The 15,188-nt window shown below is 41.0% G+C and overlaps 1 protein-coding gene across 3 annotated transcripts in view; it reads right to left on the bottom strand.

Annotated features, from left to right (window-relative positions):
* Positions 1-4,330: 4,330 nt before the first annotated feature.
* The window catches only part of LOC127812614 (adenine phosphoribosyltransferase 3-like), a 30,194-nt gene continuing 19,336 nt past the window's right edge, over positions 4,331-15,188 (bottom strand). The window contains exons 5-7 of one of the 3 annotated variants that reach the window (XM_052353051.1): positions 6,349-6,407; positions 5,701-5,778; positions 4,331-4,388 (exon numbers count right to left, since the gene is read on the bottom strand). In XM_052353051.1, the coding sequence (XP_052209011.1) occupies positions 5,725-5,778; positions 6,349-6,407 (113 nt within the window). In that variant the 3' untranslated portion in view covers positions 4,331-4,388; positions 5,701-5,724. Of the gene's footprint in view, positions 4,389-4,668; positions 4,940-5,463; positions 5,779-6,348; positions 6,408-15,188 lie in introns of those variants that run through there. The other 2 variants (XM_052353052.1, XM_052353050.1) reach the window with 2 other exon arrangements.

Genomic DNA, 15,188 nt, shown 5'->3' with positions numbered 1-15,188 from the left:
TATATGATTTGGTATAGACATATCACACAACAATATCTCTTTCCCATTGTCAATCATCTACCGATGGTACTCTAGCCTAAGGATAGAGCTAGGCATGCCATGCTAGGATGAATTTCAACTTAATTTTCTTTTTCAGTTTGTATTCTTCCTAGTTTCTTAACACATTTATTTATTTCTTTTTTTTTTTTTTTTTTTACAAGAGGATGGTCTTATGCATGCATATAAGCAACATTTTGCTACATTGAATGCCTTGGAAACATTAAATGGCCAACATGTGAAGGGCACAATAGGCTATTTTGGGTATCGACACCTTTTCACGATAGCTGCAAAGGTTGATGTAGACTACCCACTTTGTAGATGATATCAAGATGGCCTCACAACCACACCACAATCGCTAGATGCCCATGGTGATGATGTTGATATAGATGGTGAGAAGATGAATAGTTAAAGAGTTTCAAGAGACAGTAGGTGAGATGGACATATTAGATATGACTTCACCACTCTCAACTCAGCCCACACAAGTTCTACCATCGACACCTACTATAACGCCCCCCTTTTTATGCTATATCAGTACTAAGACCACACAGAAGCGTTAGGGGAAAATCCTTGACAATGGAAGCTGAGGACCGAACCTAAGTAGCTAGATAGCTAGGATTTCCCAACAATGATACCTTTAACACGAATGTAAAGGACTCCCATACTTATGCATGCACATCTTTAGACTCAAATATATGGATCATAAACTACAGTGCAACACCCTCTAACACGTACAATACATCAAACCCACTAATCTATAGTGTTGCATGGGTAACTTACATACATCATTTGTAGTACAACACGAAACATTTGTGGGATACTCACACACCCCTTACAAACTTTGAGTATCCTAACTGCTATTTACAATACACCAATTAGATTACATGAGTATACAACAATCAAAACTTAAAGCTAATCGAGCACCACTTCTTTTCCCTTTCTAGAACTGGAACCTAGAGTACCTGGCACATTTGGATATGCCGATATGAGATATGAAACATCTCAATGAGATGGTTCAAGAAAAAAGATACATGTGTGTGTATGCAAGTATGTCAAATGTCATGAAATCCTTCTCCTCTGTAGAAGTTGTAGCCAGGATGTTGCAATCACCCCCGTGTCAACATGTCCAAACACCTTAGCCCTATCGCATGGGCATATGGTCCCCGACCACACATGTTGACCCACAAGCTTGCCACAACCACAAATGTTAAGATGCATGGAAGCGAAAATAGAAGAGTATGCTTTATACAAAGAAAAACATGGGATGAAGCCATAAACCACACACAAATGAAACCAAGAATGATCAAGATGAAGCAAGAAGCATGCAAGAACCACTCATCTTGACTATTTACCTTTGGAAGTTACTGTTCACAACAAGCAGGCCTAGGTTTCCGCAAAAAACACTAGTTTCTGTAATTCAAACATCAAATATTTTTACATAATCTTGTTCTACTTGAATTCACAACTTTTTTTGGAAATTTACAGGTCTAGAAGAGGCTAAACACGCCCGTTCGCATTATCGAAAAAGGGTCCATGCGCAGCCTCTGCCAGCGGGTGTTCTACATGCGCTGCCTCCTTCTCCAGCGACGACGAATAACTGCCTCCATTTTTTTGTGTTTTTCTCCTACGTTTTAATTTCGATTCGAATTCCGTTTTTTCCTATAGCTCCCTTTCTCTCTCCTCTATCAAAATATAAGTTTAGATCAGACTTACCTCATTGTTTTCTGGAAGTTTTGGCCTGAACTCCGAAAAGTCCAATGAAGCCCGTTCTCCCTACTTTCTTCTCCAATTCCTCATCTTTTTTTTGCAGAATTTTCCCTTCTCTTTGGAGAACAAAATACTCTCTTCCACTCTTCTCAAATGGCCAAAAATCTAGCCCAAATTCCAACCTAAATGCTTTGTTCTTCACCCCCAGGGCCTTATTTATAATTTTTCGGGCCAATCATCTTCCGCCACCTAGCACCATAATTATTACATTGCCACTTGCCCTTTCCACCTCATGCTCCATTTTGCGTGTCTCATAATTACTTCCAATGGTTAGTTGGTTTAGTTCGTTACTCTAATGGTCTAATTTCATGATTTCAAGAGTTATACCTTGGCCTGAGCTTTTCGGATAATTGCACTTAGACCCCTTACCACTTGGTCCCTGGGCCATCCTTAAATTTCCCTTATGCCCCTAGGGAAAGGATTTATTATGTTAATACCCCAAGGTTTTAGTAAGTTATACTTGTGCCTCGAGTTTTCTTTAAACTACACTTCTACCCTCATTTTGGAGGCTGCTCTTTTGACCAAAAATTTTTGCAACTCTTTGAAATGTTCCATTTCTTTATGTATACAGGCTTTACAAAGTTTTCAAGTATTACATCCCCCCCCCCCCCTTAAAGTAAATTTCGTCCTTGAAATTTCATAGCTTTCATATAGTCAGAAAGGTATAAACATATCTTGCGCATTTTTCTTTCACTTTCCCAAGTAAATTAATTTCCTCATAATCATGATGTTCCATAATACCTTTTCAAAAGGTATCATCATTCCCCAAAACTCACATATTGAGGTAACTCTGGTGGATAACATACCTGCCTTAGTATGCCTCATCTAGTATGGTTTGCCTCAATTCCTTAGCTTTAGGCACATAAATTTGATTAGAAACCAAAGTATTCCATTTGAGAACTAAAATCCTGGTCATCAATCCTGCATCATTCTTATGCCATGTTGGCCATTTGCTGGTATCAGATCTAGAATATATGGTCTTGATTTGGGTTTTGATTTGACTAACTTTGAGGATATTTTAGTCTGTGGTAGGATATTGGAAACGATTTTCACAAGGACCTTATGATGAACTTATAGCTTTACTGTTCATTTAGGTGAAGTTGAGGCACAACGGAGGCAAGTAGGAGACTTGGGAAAGAGATGGTTGAAGCTTAATTTATTTTCTTGCATTCGTATGCCTTGTACTAAAAGTGATGTACTTTCCAATTCCATGTAGTCAATTTCTCCTATAGCACATGGATGTTGTTTTTTCTAAAGGTCGTGTGTTTTCACTTTTATACTTAAACTAAAAAAACCTAGTAGAGACCCTAAGTAATTAAGCGACAGGTTCGATCTGGTGCTCTGTTGTTACGAGTTTCCTTAACGCCCGTGAGATATAATTTTTATGGATATAACCTTACTATGTACCAAGATGTGGGGCGTTACACCTATGCCCTTGGGATTAGTCCAATAGATGTATAATCGTACTTAACGCCATTAGGGTAGGTTCATCATCACAAATTCATCTATCTAACATTCACAAATTGCCATATCATAGATGGGTGACACTAAGGCTGATATTCCAAGACCCACATGAGTGTTTTGGTTGTGATCTTATTGAGATGAATGCTTATTATTTGTTTTTATGTTTCCATATATTCTAGTTGTCTATTTATTGGCTTTACATTACAAGTTTTAGTGCTCTAACTGTGGTCTTGTTGGAGTGAATGTTTGTTATTTGTTTTGTTTTTCTTCCAAAAGTTGAAAAAATAAAGAGTTTTTTTTTCTTTTTTTCTCAAAGCAAGCCTTGTCTTTGATCCATATAGACGTTCCCTTAGAGGAGCATTTATAGTGTTGGATTAGAGCCGTTGGGTGTAGAGTGTTTATAGTACGAACCATGCTACTTGTACATCCAAGGCTACACCTTTAGTTACATATACGTGCACAAATGATTAAAATACCCCTTATGTCTCATCGCCTCGAGCCATCTTGAATGAAAGATATTCTAGTCATGTACCTCACCACCTTGGGTGGCGGATATTTTTATCATTTTAAATGTATTATATAATTCAAGATATAGTCTAACGAGTACAAATAACATTTTCACAAATGTGCAAGCATTATTAAGTATTCACAAGTGTGCGAGGGCTGGCTAATAAATGCTCCAAAGAGGAGCATGCATTTCAGTACCAGCTGAAGAAACATTCCAACAGTAATTTAATTAAATACTAATTAAGTAATAAACCCTTCAAAGTGATAGATTAACAGTAAAAGAGTTTAAGAACATCATATCACGATTTTAGGTTGTAAGTAGTATTTTTAATTTCGTTCATACTTTAGCTTTATCTCTTGGCCAGAAGTGTAGTAGAAGGCAGCTAATACCTGGTCGGATGATGATGATCGTAATCACTCTCTTTTAATATAATTCTCATTCTTGCTCTTTTGTGTGTGTGTGTGTGTGGGGTTTGATAAAATATATATTCAATTCTTGCATTAATGAAAAGAATCTTCCATGATGCAGCTCCGGATGAAGGAATAAATGGAGTGGGTTCAAAGATTCCAATGCCTAAGCTAATTAGCTCCCGTCTTGTCTCCACATGGTGGGGCTGGAAACAGAAGAAGTTAATACATCAGCTTGGTGAGCTTCCCTTGTCGTCACCATTGCATAGCCCATTTAATTAAATTCTCAACAACACCAACACCCCCCCCCCCCCCCCCCCCCCCAAAAAAAAAAAAAAAAAAAAAAAACTAAATAAACAAATAACCATTTTATTTACTCCCAAGATATAACAGGTTATACTTATACCCGAATTCAATCCCAATTTGCATGGGCTTTAATAAGAATTGATGATCTAATTTAATGAGAAAGCAGTGGGTCACTAGACACTAGGGTGGGTGAGATGGAGACAGAAAGGAGTAAGTGCATTCTGAGATTTTTAGAGATTGAATTTAAGAACTGCATTCTGAGACTGAGATTGAGATTGAGATTGAGATCAATCACAGGCCAACAAGAAGTTATCAGTGGATAACACAAGTAACCAGCAGCCAGCAAGCGATCTAATAATAAATCTTGAGTGAGGGGCAATTCAAGACTGGTAGATGCTCTAAGCTTTTCCTTTGATGGAGACTTCATAGCTTCAATCCCATTGAATTCATCCTATTAGAGATTTTTGCGACTCAGTTACAAATAATGAAATTGTTTTCAAAATGGTAGTGCAATGTTCAAAAAAGCTTGGACTTACACGACATCTTTTAATCATTCTTTTTGTTTCTGTCCCTTTGCTTGGGACAAATTGATTTGGGAAAAGGAAAAATAGTTTTTTCTCCCAATGGTCTCCAAAGAAATGATAAAGCAAATAAAGCACAATAATTGAACAAATACGGAAGCTGAAGGATAAGTGATGGCAGAAACCGTGGGTGCTAAATTAACGCCCAAGATAGTAAGATGTGACATATAATTGCGAGTTCTAAAGATGTGAGTTGGGATTATTATGTTGAACTCCATTAATATCAAATACTAATACTCAGATGGTACCACACATCATACCAAGAATAGCTACGATGCATGGGGGATTGAATAACCATAAAATGAGCCTTGACAAAAAAGATTAAATCCCAACACAGAAAACAAAATAATAACAATAATCCCAACACAGAAACAGAAAGAAACCACCCAACCCATGAGGCAAAAAAAGCTGTTTCAGAGAGGCCGATTCGATAACAATATCAAAAACAGGCTATACAAATTAAATCTTGAGACAAAATGAGCTGAGCATTGCCAAAAGAAACCCTTTGCCATAATAAACTCAATGTCAAGTTTCCCCAAAATTCAGATTCACTACGCAAAAGAATAATGAAAGGGTATTCCACAAAAACGGAGCCAAACCATAGTCTTCAAATGTACAGTATGAACAATACCATGCTGCAGCACAGATGGTACTGCTAGTGAGACTCCACAAGCACATACAAGGGCTTCCCATTCAAGCGGTCCCGGCCCTGCAACATTGGATAATACCAATTTAAAGACTAACATGCAACAGAGTTTAAAGCATGACAGATCCGTCACTGTCGACTGCAAGTACTTGTCCCACAAGACTCCATCATTGCCTAGAAAAGGGGCGAGGACCTCTATTTTGGGATAGAAGAAAGTCACTTCTATATACAACCTAACCTTACTTCACAAAAAAGACTATATCCACAACTCAAATAGTGTGACCTTTTAGTCGTGAAGGGTTTGGCCAAATCAACAATCTTATCAGCAGGTTTCCAGAGTGTAGTTTAGCGAACAAAAGGGGAACTTCCCGATTTTGGTCAAAAAACTTTAGGCGTTCAACTGACAAAAATCAAAAAGTTGAGAGGCCAATTTGGCCCTTCTCCATGAAAATATAAATAAGAATAAGAGGTTATCATTACAAATGTGAGAAAAGGATCGATTCAGCTGTACGAACAACTCATGGGGAAAGTGTAAAATAAGCAGCTTTATTTAACCAAAAACAAATATTAACAGAAGTCATTAAATAAATACCTAAGGAGGCGGAGTTAGCCATGAGTAGATAATGTACGCACCTTTAAATCAGGTAACTCGATTACACATGCACATTCAACAACTTGAGCCCCAGCACGTTCTGACAAAAGACATCAACTAAATAGAACCACTTTTCACAATAATATGCATTCAGCAAGGGTAGCAATCAGAAATCAGTAATTACAAAGATATTCAAAGTGCTCGTCAATATGGTCTTGAAAACTTAATGAAAAAGGCTTCAAAAATCCAAGAGGTGAATGATTATGTAACAACAGTTCCAGAATAACTCATTGTCATGATAAAAGGACAAATATTGTTTTCAAGCCAAAATAGATTATTATCATTTTCCGTGATACCAAATGTATCTAGAAGAAAACTGATAAAAAAGTGCTATACAATGCCAAAATGGCATGCCTTTTCCAGGATAATTTTATCAAGCAGTACTTCTCACATTTCATTGAACACTTCAGAGGAAAAATGCAAGAAAAAAAAAAAAGCAGAACCTGAATTAGATAATAAGAAAATGTTTCCAGCTAAACGAGGTGGAAGTTTTTAAGTCTAATAATAAACTCTCACCACAGAATAACATTTTGGATATTTTAAGTTGTAATGACGAAAACAGGTATCTTGCCTTCTAGGTAACATGTGAAAGTACAGCACTCAAAGAATAATGGACTAGTTTACCTTCAGTGGAAGACCAAAATTTTGGGCTAGTACAACATTTGCATTGTCATTATTCGCAATTCCTAGTACCAATTAGAGAACATAGAAAAAGATCATCTTCCTAGAATCTGACATTAAACATAATCCATGTCAAAACACTACTTTCTTAACTCCTAGGTTTTTTTTTTCCATCTTTCAACTATTGTCAAAAGACAAAAGCATTTCTAACTACATCAGACCTGAGATCTTGTAGGCAGAGTAAAAACAGACTAAGGCCTAGTTTAAGGTCCAACCTGGACTGTAATGGCCCCTAAGCAGAATTTATTTTCATGAGTACCAGGAATCATTTCCATTGGGCTCAAAAACACATGTTAGGAATTTTAGTGTTTGTAAATTAATGAACATAACTAGAATTTTGAGATTATCAAAATATGTAAGCGGGCAAAAGTATGAATTACGCTGAGTCTTATAATAGCTTGAAAAAAGAAGTGGCACATTCAAGAATATTAGTTACAAACTGAAACACTTTTAGAGTGGAATTGAAGAAAACTAACAAAATTCCAGATTTACATACTTCAAATGTTTGTTTGTTTCTTTTTTTTTTTTTTTTTTGGCTAGGTAAAAGTTACATATTGTCACATACCTAGGGTTCAACCTAGGGTTTAAGAGATAATTAGAAGGAATTTGGGGAAGATAGATCGGAGGAAATGGGACGGAAATAGGGAAGAACATAAACAGTGAGAGAGAGATTAGGGAGAATGGAGGAAGAGAGGGAAATTGAGAGAGAATTTGAAATCAGATTTTCATTCAATAATATTGTGGTATCTTGAATCAGATTGGATCAGCCTTATATATTGATCCGGCTGCTAGATTTGGTGCCAATAGGATTGCCAATTATTCAAATCAATATAGCTGAAGGCTACTATAATACAACTAAAAGAAATTCATTTATTACCTAATTACTACTATGTCCTTGGGTCATGACAATTCCCCCCCCCCCTCCCCCCCAACTAGAGAGAGTTCTTGTCCCCAAGAACCTGCTGCAATTGGTCTCATTTCTTCATCCAATCCTGACTTGCTCTTCTTCTTCTTTTCCATCCTTCAGTCCTTCCATATATAGTAGCTATTTCCTACACTTGTGACCTGGGTTAAATTGTTCTCCACACCAGTAGCATAGCCCTACCTATCTCCTTTGTTCCATTGAAGAAGATGATGATGCAGAGCCGATCACCCTCTTTTGTCTCGGACCAAGTACCTACAAACGGAGTCGAGGACTCGTTTCTCCGTGATCACTCCAACGTTCAAGTCAGTTCACCGAGTTATCAAAGCTAGAGTATGTAGTTGAAAACTCGAGAAAAAAAAATCCCCTTACTTGTCTTAGTTGCTTCCTTTTATCCTCCTGTCAAGATAATAATTCCCTTTTCGAACTTCCAGGATTCGGATCCCATCCCTTGCAAAACCATGATCTTGATGGAATGGATATGGTAATCGATTTCCGAGGGGCTCGGGATAATCCCTACCTCCATGATCTTCGGAATGATGATTGAGGCCGAGGAATCTGAGGAATCCTCGTTGAGCAAAAGGCTAAGATTCATAGCCGGTTTGTTGAGACGTATCTACCACGTGTCCATCCTGGACTTGGGCTAAATGTCAACCTTGGCTTGGTTTTCTGGCAAACACGTGTCTTTGCTTTTATTGGTTGTTTTCCCAAGGTATTAGGGTAATTACGAGCCCAAAGGCATTCCCCTCATCATTTGTCCCCCCACTCCTCGAGTGATTCAACTTTAATGGCTCAAGGAGTATCGAAGTCGGCTTGTGCCTAGGAAGTGCTTAAGTCTATCATCCCAAAGGAACTTGACTTCCGCACTGTCCATAAAGTTTTTTTCCAAGGGTTCGAGTATAGCGCATCGATTATTTCCGAGGGCGAGCTTCCTTTTCCCCCGAAGGCTGAATTCTAATGGGGAGTCGAGGAGTTTTGTCTTTTCATAGAGTCGCTATTAATTTTTTTGGTGTTGTCCAAATTTTCTCTCTCGAGACTCACAATCTAAAGCAATTAATGCTCATCATTACTCGCCTCTTTATTCTCCGCCCATAAGGCTCTGATATGTGACTTTCACCCTTCTGTTCATTTCTTCTCCCCAATCTGCTTTGTAGTGTTTCCTTTTCTTCTTGCTCCTTTCTCGTCTTCTCTTCAGGCTTCTCTTTCCATGGCAATTACCGGATCTGGAAGACTCAACTCATTCGGCATAGAGCTAATCAAGTGGGGAACCCACCCTGCTTCTTTCATTCCCTGCCAATGGATGAGTGAGTCGGAATGCCGACATTTCATGGAGAAGTACAATATTCCCTAAGACTAGGAGGTCGAGTTTAACACACATTTGAGGGCATGCCATCCCGTTTCTGGCCGCCTCTGCATCTACAAATGTGCCTTCGACAGGGGCTTTCGTCTGCCCCCCCAAGGGAGGGTCATGTCACTCCTTCAACACCTCACCATCGTTCTAGCCCAACTATCCCCTTTCGGATGGAGGTATTTGATGGGTTTTGTCATTATATGCAGCATCGGCCAGGTAGACCCCTCGGGGGAGCTGTTCGATTATTTCTTCATTCACCACCAATTGCGATCCAGGGGGTTGGATTTCTATATCGTCGAGGGTTGTGAAAGAAAACTGCCTCCTCGTGTCCAAGGAGCGTCCTGGGATTGAGGCCACAGCCACGTCTCTCATGTTCTCTGGGGGATCTAAGGATTCAGATGACTGGAAGGAGCGTTATGTCTTCATCCATCCTGGGGGTTTCGGCTTTGCGCAAAGGGGTCTGGTATATGTGCAACGGGTGGACTTTGGACACCAAACGCAAGCCTCCGAGCGTCGAGGCTATTAAAGAGTTGGCTGGAAGGATCCTAGGTATTAGTAGGGATTAGAAAGAGGAATGGCTTTCAAATCCAATGCTTGCTGAGGTGGGCCTGGATGGTGGGACCTGTAAGTGTTAGCCCTTATCTCTCTTCCCTACTCCCTTATTCTTTTCGTCAATGCCAGACATTTGATTCCATTATTTCTTCAATGCAGTTAAAGACCCTTGGGAGATACTTTACTCCCCCACTACCGAGGGGATGATTTTAGATGTTCCTGAAAGCAAGGGGCCTTCAACCCCTGCAAAACTGAAGAAAGCAGTTGAGAAGGCTCCCAATACCTCTCAAGGTAAAGGACCTTCTGCTCCTTCTAGGTCAAAGAGAACAACCGAGGAAGATCTTAGGACTTTTCAGGAGGCCTCAAAGGGCAGCGCCGAGGCTTGCCCGAGGAGCCCTTCCTCCAAATCCTAAGCTCCGAAGAATAAGAGGGACTCCCAACCTTTCCACTAATCGACAACACCACTTGCTTTATCTCAAGATCCATCCGAAGGTGATGATAAAACTATCGCCCAAGCGCTTGAGGTGGCTAGAGCGGAGGCTCCAAGGGGTCAGCCGTCTGCAGGTATGGAGTCAACCATCATGCAACCTGCCGTTCCAATTCCCTCTATTTTTAGGAGTATACTAACGTCCCTATCACCGAAGGGCTACCCGGAATTAACAGGGAGAGCTTCGCTAGATGAGACCTCAGTGCTATCTGCTAAGGAGATTCTGGCCCTAAGGGTTAAACGGTGAAGGGTTGAAAATACCCCCTCCTCTTCTTTGGCTGACACAACCAAAGCCACTGAAGCAACCGGGGCTTCCGCTAATGTCCGGGCGGCTCCTTCAGTCTCCCCAGGTTCGAGAGTAGACCTTCTTCATCCGACGGTTTCCAGTGTTTCGGCTACTTCTGGCGACATAGATTACTACGTCGAGGCTCTGAAGGTAATGTTAGTTGTTTGATTCCCTTTCGGGCTATTCTTTTTTATGTAATCAAGCTCTGATAATCATTCCTTTTTTGTGTTCTTTCGACAGTGCCTCTCAATCTTCAAGAATTCAGTAGCCCGACAAGAGTTAGAACACCTAGCTCGCATTGCAGCCCTAAATTTGGAAGTCCAAAGGCTTCGGGAGTCCGAGGCCCTCTCTTCCAAGGTAGCGGATCTTGAGCACCATGTACACGTTCTCAATAAATCAGTTGAATTGGCTCGGGAAGAGGCGAAGTTTGCCAACGAGGCTGAGGCTCAACCTCGCCAAGACTTGGAGCTGGCGCAGAATGGGATGCTGGAAGCTCATCAGGTCAACTCCAAGCTCGGGGAGGAGTTAAATGCCGTGAAGACCGCAAATGAGAAGCTCAGGGAAAATGTAAAGAGGCTATCCTCAGAGTTGAAAGAAAGCAAAAAGAGCCAACTTGAAACCATGGAGTCCTACTCCTGGTGCAAGGAAGATCTCTAAGCAGCTAACGCGAAGCTTTGATCCGCCCTTAAAGATACCCGCGTGGCCCTTCAAAATGGTCGCGAGGAATTCCAAAATTTCAAGGCATAAGCCTCGGAAGCCGGTGAGCAGCTTCGTTAGATGCTGAACCTTATTCTCCAAAAGTGCAATACGATATGGAGGGGGAGGAGGATTATCCGGGCTACGCTCCCTCCCCTACTGGCTCCTCGGAGGATTGTTCTGGCTCGGTTCTGAGGAAGGGTTATCGCCAACAGCCCGAGATTAGTGTCTCTTTGTTGCCATAAAAAACTGAGAGGACTTGAACGTAAAGAAAATTGTACTGGGCAGACAGAAAGAAAAAAATGCCTCGGCCCCACGATGGGCACCAAATGATGATGCGAAGCCGATCACCCTCTTCTGTCTCGGACCAAGTACCTGCAAACGGAGTCAGGGACTCGTTCCCCCGTGATCACTCCAACGTTCATGTCAGTTCACCGAGTTATCAAAGCTGAAGTATGTAGTTGAAAACTCAAGGAAAAAAGATCCCCTTACTTGTCTTAGTTGCTTCCTTTTATCCTCCTGTCAAGATAAGAATTCCCTTTTCGAACTTCCAGGATCCGAATCCTGTCCCTTGCGAAACCATAATCTTGATGGAATGGATATGGTAATCGGTTTCCAAGGGGCTCAAGATAATCCCTACCTCCATGATCTTTGGAATGATGATTGAGGCCAATGAATCTGGGGAATCCCCATTGAGCAAAAGGCTAAGATTCCTAGCCGATTTGTTAAGACATATCTGCCACGTGTCCATCCCGAACTTGGGCTAAATGTCGACCTTGGCTTGGTTTTCTAGCGAACACGTGTCTTTGCTTTTATTGGCTATTTTCCCGGGGTATTGGGGTAATTACGAGCTCGAAGGCATTCCCCTCATCAAGAGACTTGGTTGAATTAGGGTTAGTATAAACCCTATGACTTGGATTTCCTTTCAGCTACAAACTGTTTGCAGGATGAATTTCAGTTAGGAGATGGTGTTTTGTCATAAGGGTTTCCACCGACATCTCTTGCAGTGAAGCACCCTCAGTTGCTTCCTGCATAGTCTTAGGCTTCCACATCTTCACTCTAGGCCTAAGGTCATCGCTCAAGCCACTAATGAAGTTTGAGACAATATTCCTCAGTCATGTAGGGGTTACGGCTTAGCATCAGTGATTTCAACTATAACTCCTTGATATTTTGGGAAAAGAATAAGCGAAAAGGAATTAACTCTATGTTGATTCAGTTGTGGTTCATTAATTATTCGCGGGCTAAGTGGAGCTAAAGGTAGCATGTATCTTATTGGGAGAAAGGGCACATGAGATGTTTGAATAGTCGAAGTAAAAGAACCTAAATTTGATGTTGGAAATTTAAAGTCGAAGGGGAGCACATGTTATTAAGTGGAATTTCCTAAATAGGTGAAAAGGAGGAATAAAGGTAACAATGGAAGGAAAGAGGAAGTCTAGAGAGATGGTGAGGTGGAAGGTAATTGTGGAAGTGGGGGCGTGTTTGGAAGTCAAAGGGAAATGAGGTGGTTGTGCATAGCAAAAATAAGCATAAAGGTGCAATATGGGATGCGTGAGATGGTTAAAGGGAATTTATCAAAATATATAAATGTATGTTCAGGTATCATATATGAGATTGCAAGTTGGCAATGAGGTAGAAAGCAACAACATGAGAGGAGGAAGCTACTAGCAGTTGACAGGTGGGGCGAGGTTGTCGATTGTTTGCTCCAAAATGGGGAAACTGTCGACTGTTTCTTAGAGGTTGTTGACTATTTATAAGCAAGGAGGCCTCAGGCTGTCAACAGATGCCTTTGAGCTGTCAACTGTTTTTTGTTGGGGCACGATTTTCCAGGCCGTTCAGTGTATAAAATGAGGGGGAGAAGTTAGTAGAAGGTTGTAGAAGCTAGTGGAGCAACTGAAAGGCGGTGGGTAGTCTCTCCTTTCCTTTTTCTTCTTCTCTTTTCCTTTTCTTTTTCTTCTTCTCCTTGATCCTTTCTCATTTTCTCCTTCTTCCTTGGATATTTTCTACTTCTAGATAAGGGGAGTGCAAGTTCCAGCAAGTTGTTTCTTCTCTTCAGGTTCGGCCATCCGAAATCTCTAAAGGCAAGCTCCTTGTTTATCTTTCTCCTTATTTCTTGGCAAGTTCTTCCATCTTTCTTCCTATTTGGCAACTTGTTTTTCCCTTTATGGGTTTGAATTCCCTATTTCCTAAACCCTACTAGTTCTATGGATTTTGGGTTCTAGTTTGGTGTAGCTTGGAATATCTTTGAAGAATCCTTTTCTATACCTTGTATAGGGTTTGGATCTCCCTATGTTTCTGATGAGGGAATATTTACAGGGGGTAATTTTACTGTACTACCCCTGGGAGGTTACCATTAACTTGGAGCCATGTGTGCCAGTAAAGGCTAATATGCGATCGCCACGTGTCAAGTCTTAGGAGCTCCATGTGTCTTTATAATCTCTATTATGATTTTGAACTGGAAAGAGATAGAAAGGAAGATTCAGTCAACCAAGAATATCTCCAACATCCCAAGAATTATCTCTATTGGGGAAGGTTATCTTTTCTCCCCATGGAAAGGGGATGGGCCTCTATTTTTGAAAGATATCTTATCTCCTAAGGGAAAGGTCAAGGGACATCTACAAATAGAGGACAGCCTCTACAGGTATGGGTATCTGACCCCTAAGGGACTTTTCTATTTTTGTCTATTATTATCTCCAATTTATAACCTTGTGAACTGACTTAAGCGTCGGAGTGATCACGGGGAGCAAGTCCCCACCCTTTTTGCAGGTACTTGGTTCAAGACAGAAGAAGGTGATCAGCTCTACATCATCAGTTTCTGTGGAATGATGCCTAACTATGTTGGGATAGGTTCCTAGAGGTTATGGGGGTGTTGTGTGTGCATTTCGGGTGTGTTGTATGTGAATTTAAGGATGTGAGTTACAGGAATTATCGACCGGTTGGTCTAAGCTGTCGATCGTTTGGGTGTCTTGCGAGAGGAAACTGTTGACCGGCTCGAGAAGCTGTCAACCGATTCCCTTATAGACATAAGCTGTCAACCGATTGTTGGCAATTGTCGACCGGCTCCGCCAATATTTATTGTTTAGCATTGCATGGTAGCATTGGGCTTTGGGATTGCATTACAAGTGGATCATTTAATATGTGTGCTTGGGCACAGGCAATGTAGGGTGAGTAAGAGCACTAGCATTGCATCGAATGTGAATGACTACGTGGGCAAAGCATGGCCTGATGCCTGGTTTATGGGGGCCATGGTATCACGTTTATGCTTATGCGCGTGGCGGATTTATCTGCGGGGTACCCGCAAGCTTTGGCTTGAGAGGATGTTATACGAGCGTTGGCTCGAGATGATGTTATGGGCGCTTCAACCCATGATGATGATATGGGAGCTATGGCTCATGGTGGTGTTGGGGGAGCTTTGGCTCGAGATGAGGATATGTGCTAGCCAGTTCATGGCTGCAAATAGGTTTGTATACAAAACCCTAGGTGCCAGTGTGTGTGTCTATGTGGGCCCCTTGGTTCATTATATGCGCATTGGTGTATTTGTGACCGGTGGGTTGAGTTGTGTTTCATGGCATGGTTTGTATGTGGTGTAAGGGTGAGTTTGTTCTTAACCTTGTTTCCATTTTGTTTCTTTATGCTTGCCGAGTCTTGTAACTCACTTTTATTTTACATCATTCCAGGTAAAGGCAAAGAGGAAGTCAAGGGTGGGTCCAGTAGAGCTTAGTCTTGGGCCTTTTGCTTTGTTTGTATCCAGAAAAGTCACTGCTTTACCTTATTAGAACGTGCTATTTTGAGTTGTAAGGGCGGGCGGGCCCTGATGTTCTGTCCAAAGAAATTGTGGATTTTATGGTT

Source organism: Diospyros lotus, chromosome 11 (assembly GCF_014633365.1).
Source record: "Diospyros lotus cultivar Yz01 chromosome 11, ASM1463336v1, whole genome shotgun sequence".
Classification (NCBI taxonomy): domain Eukaryota; kingdom Viridiplantae; phylum Streptophyta; class Magnoliopsida; order Ericales; family Ebenaceae; genus Diospyros; species Diospyros lotus.
This window is presented reverse-complemented; position numbering and strand designations above follow the sequence as displayed.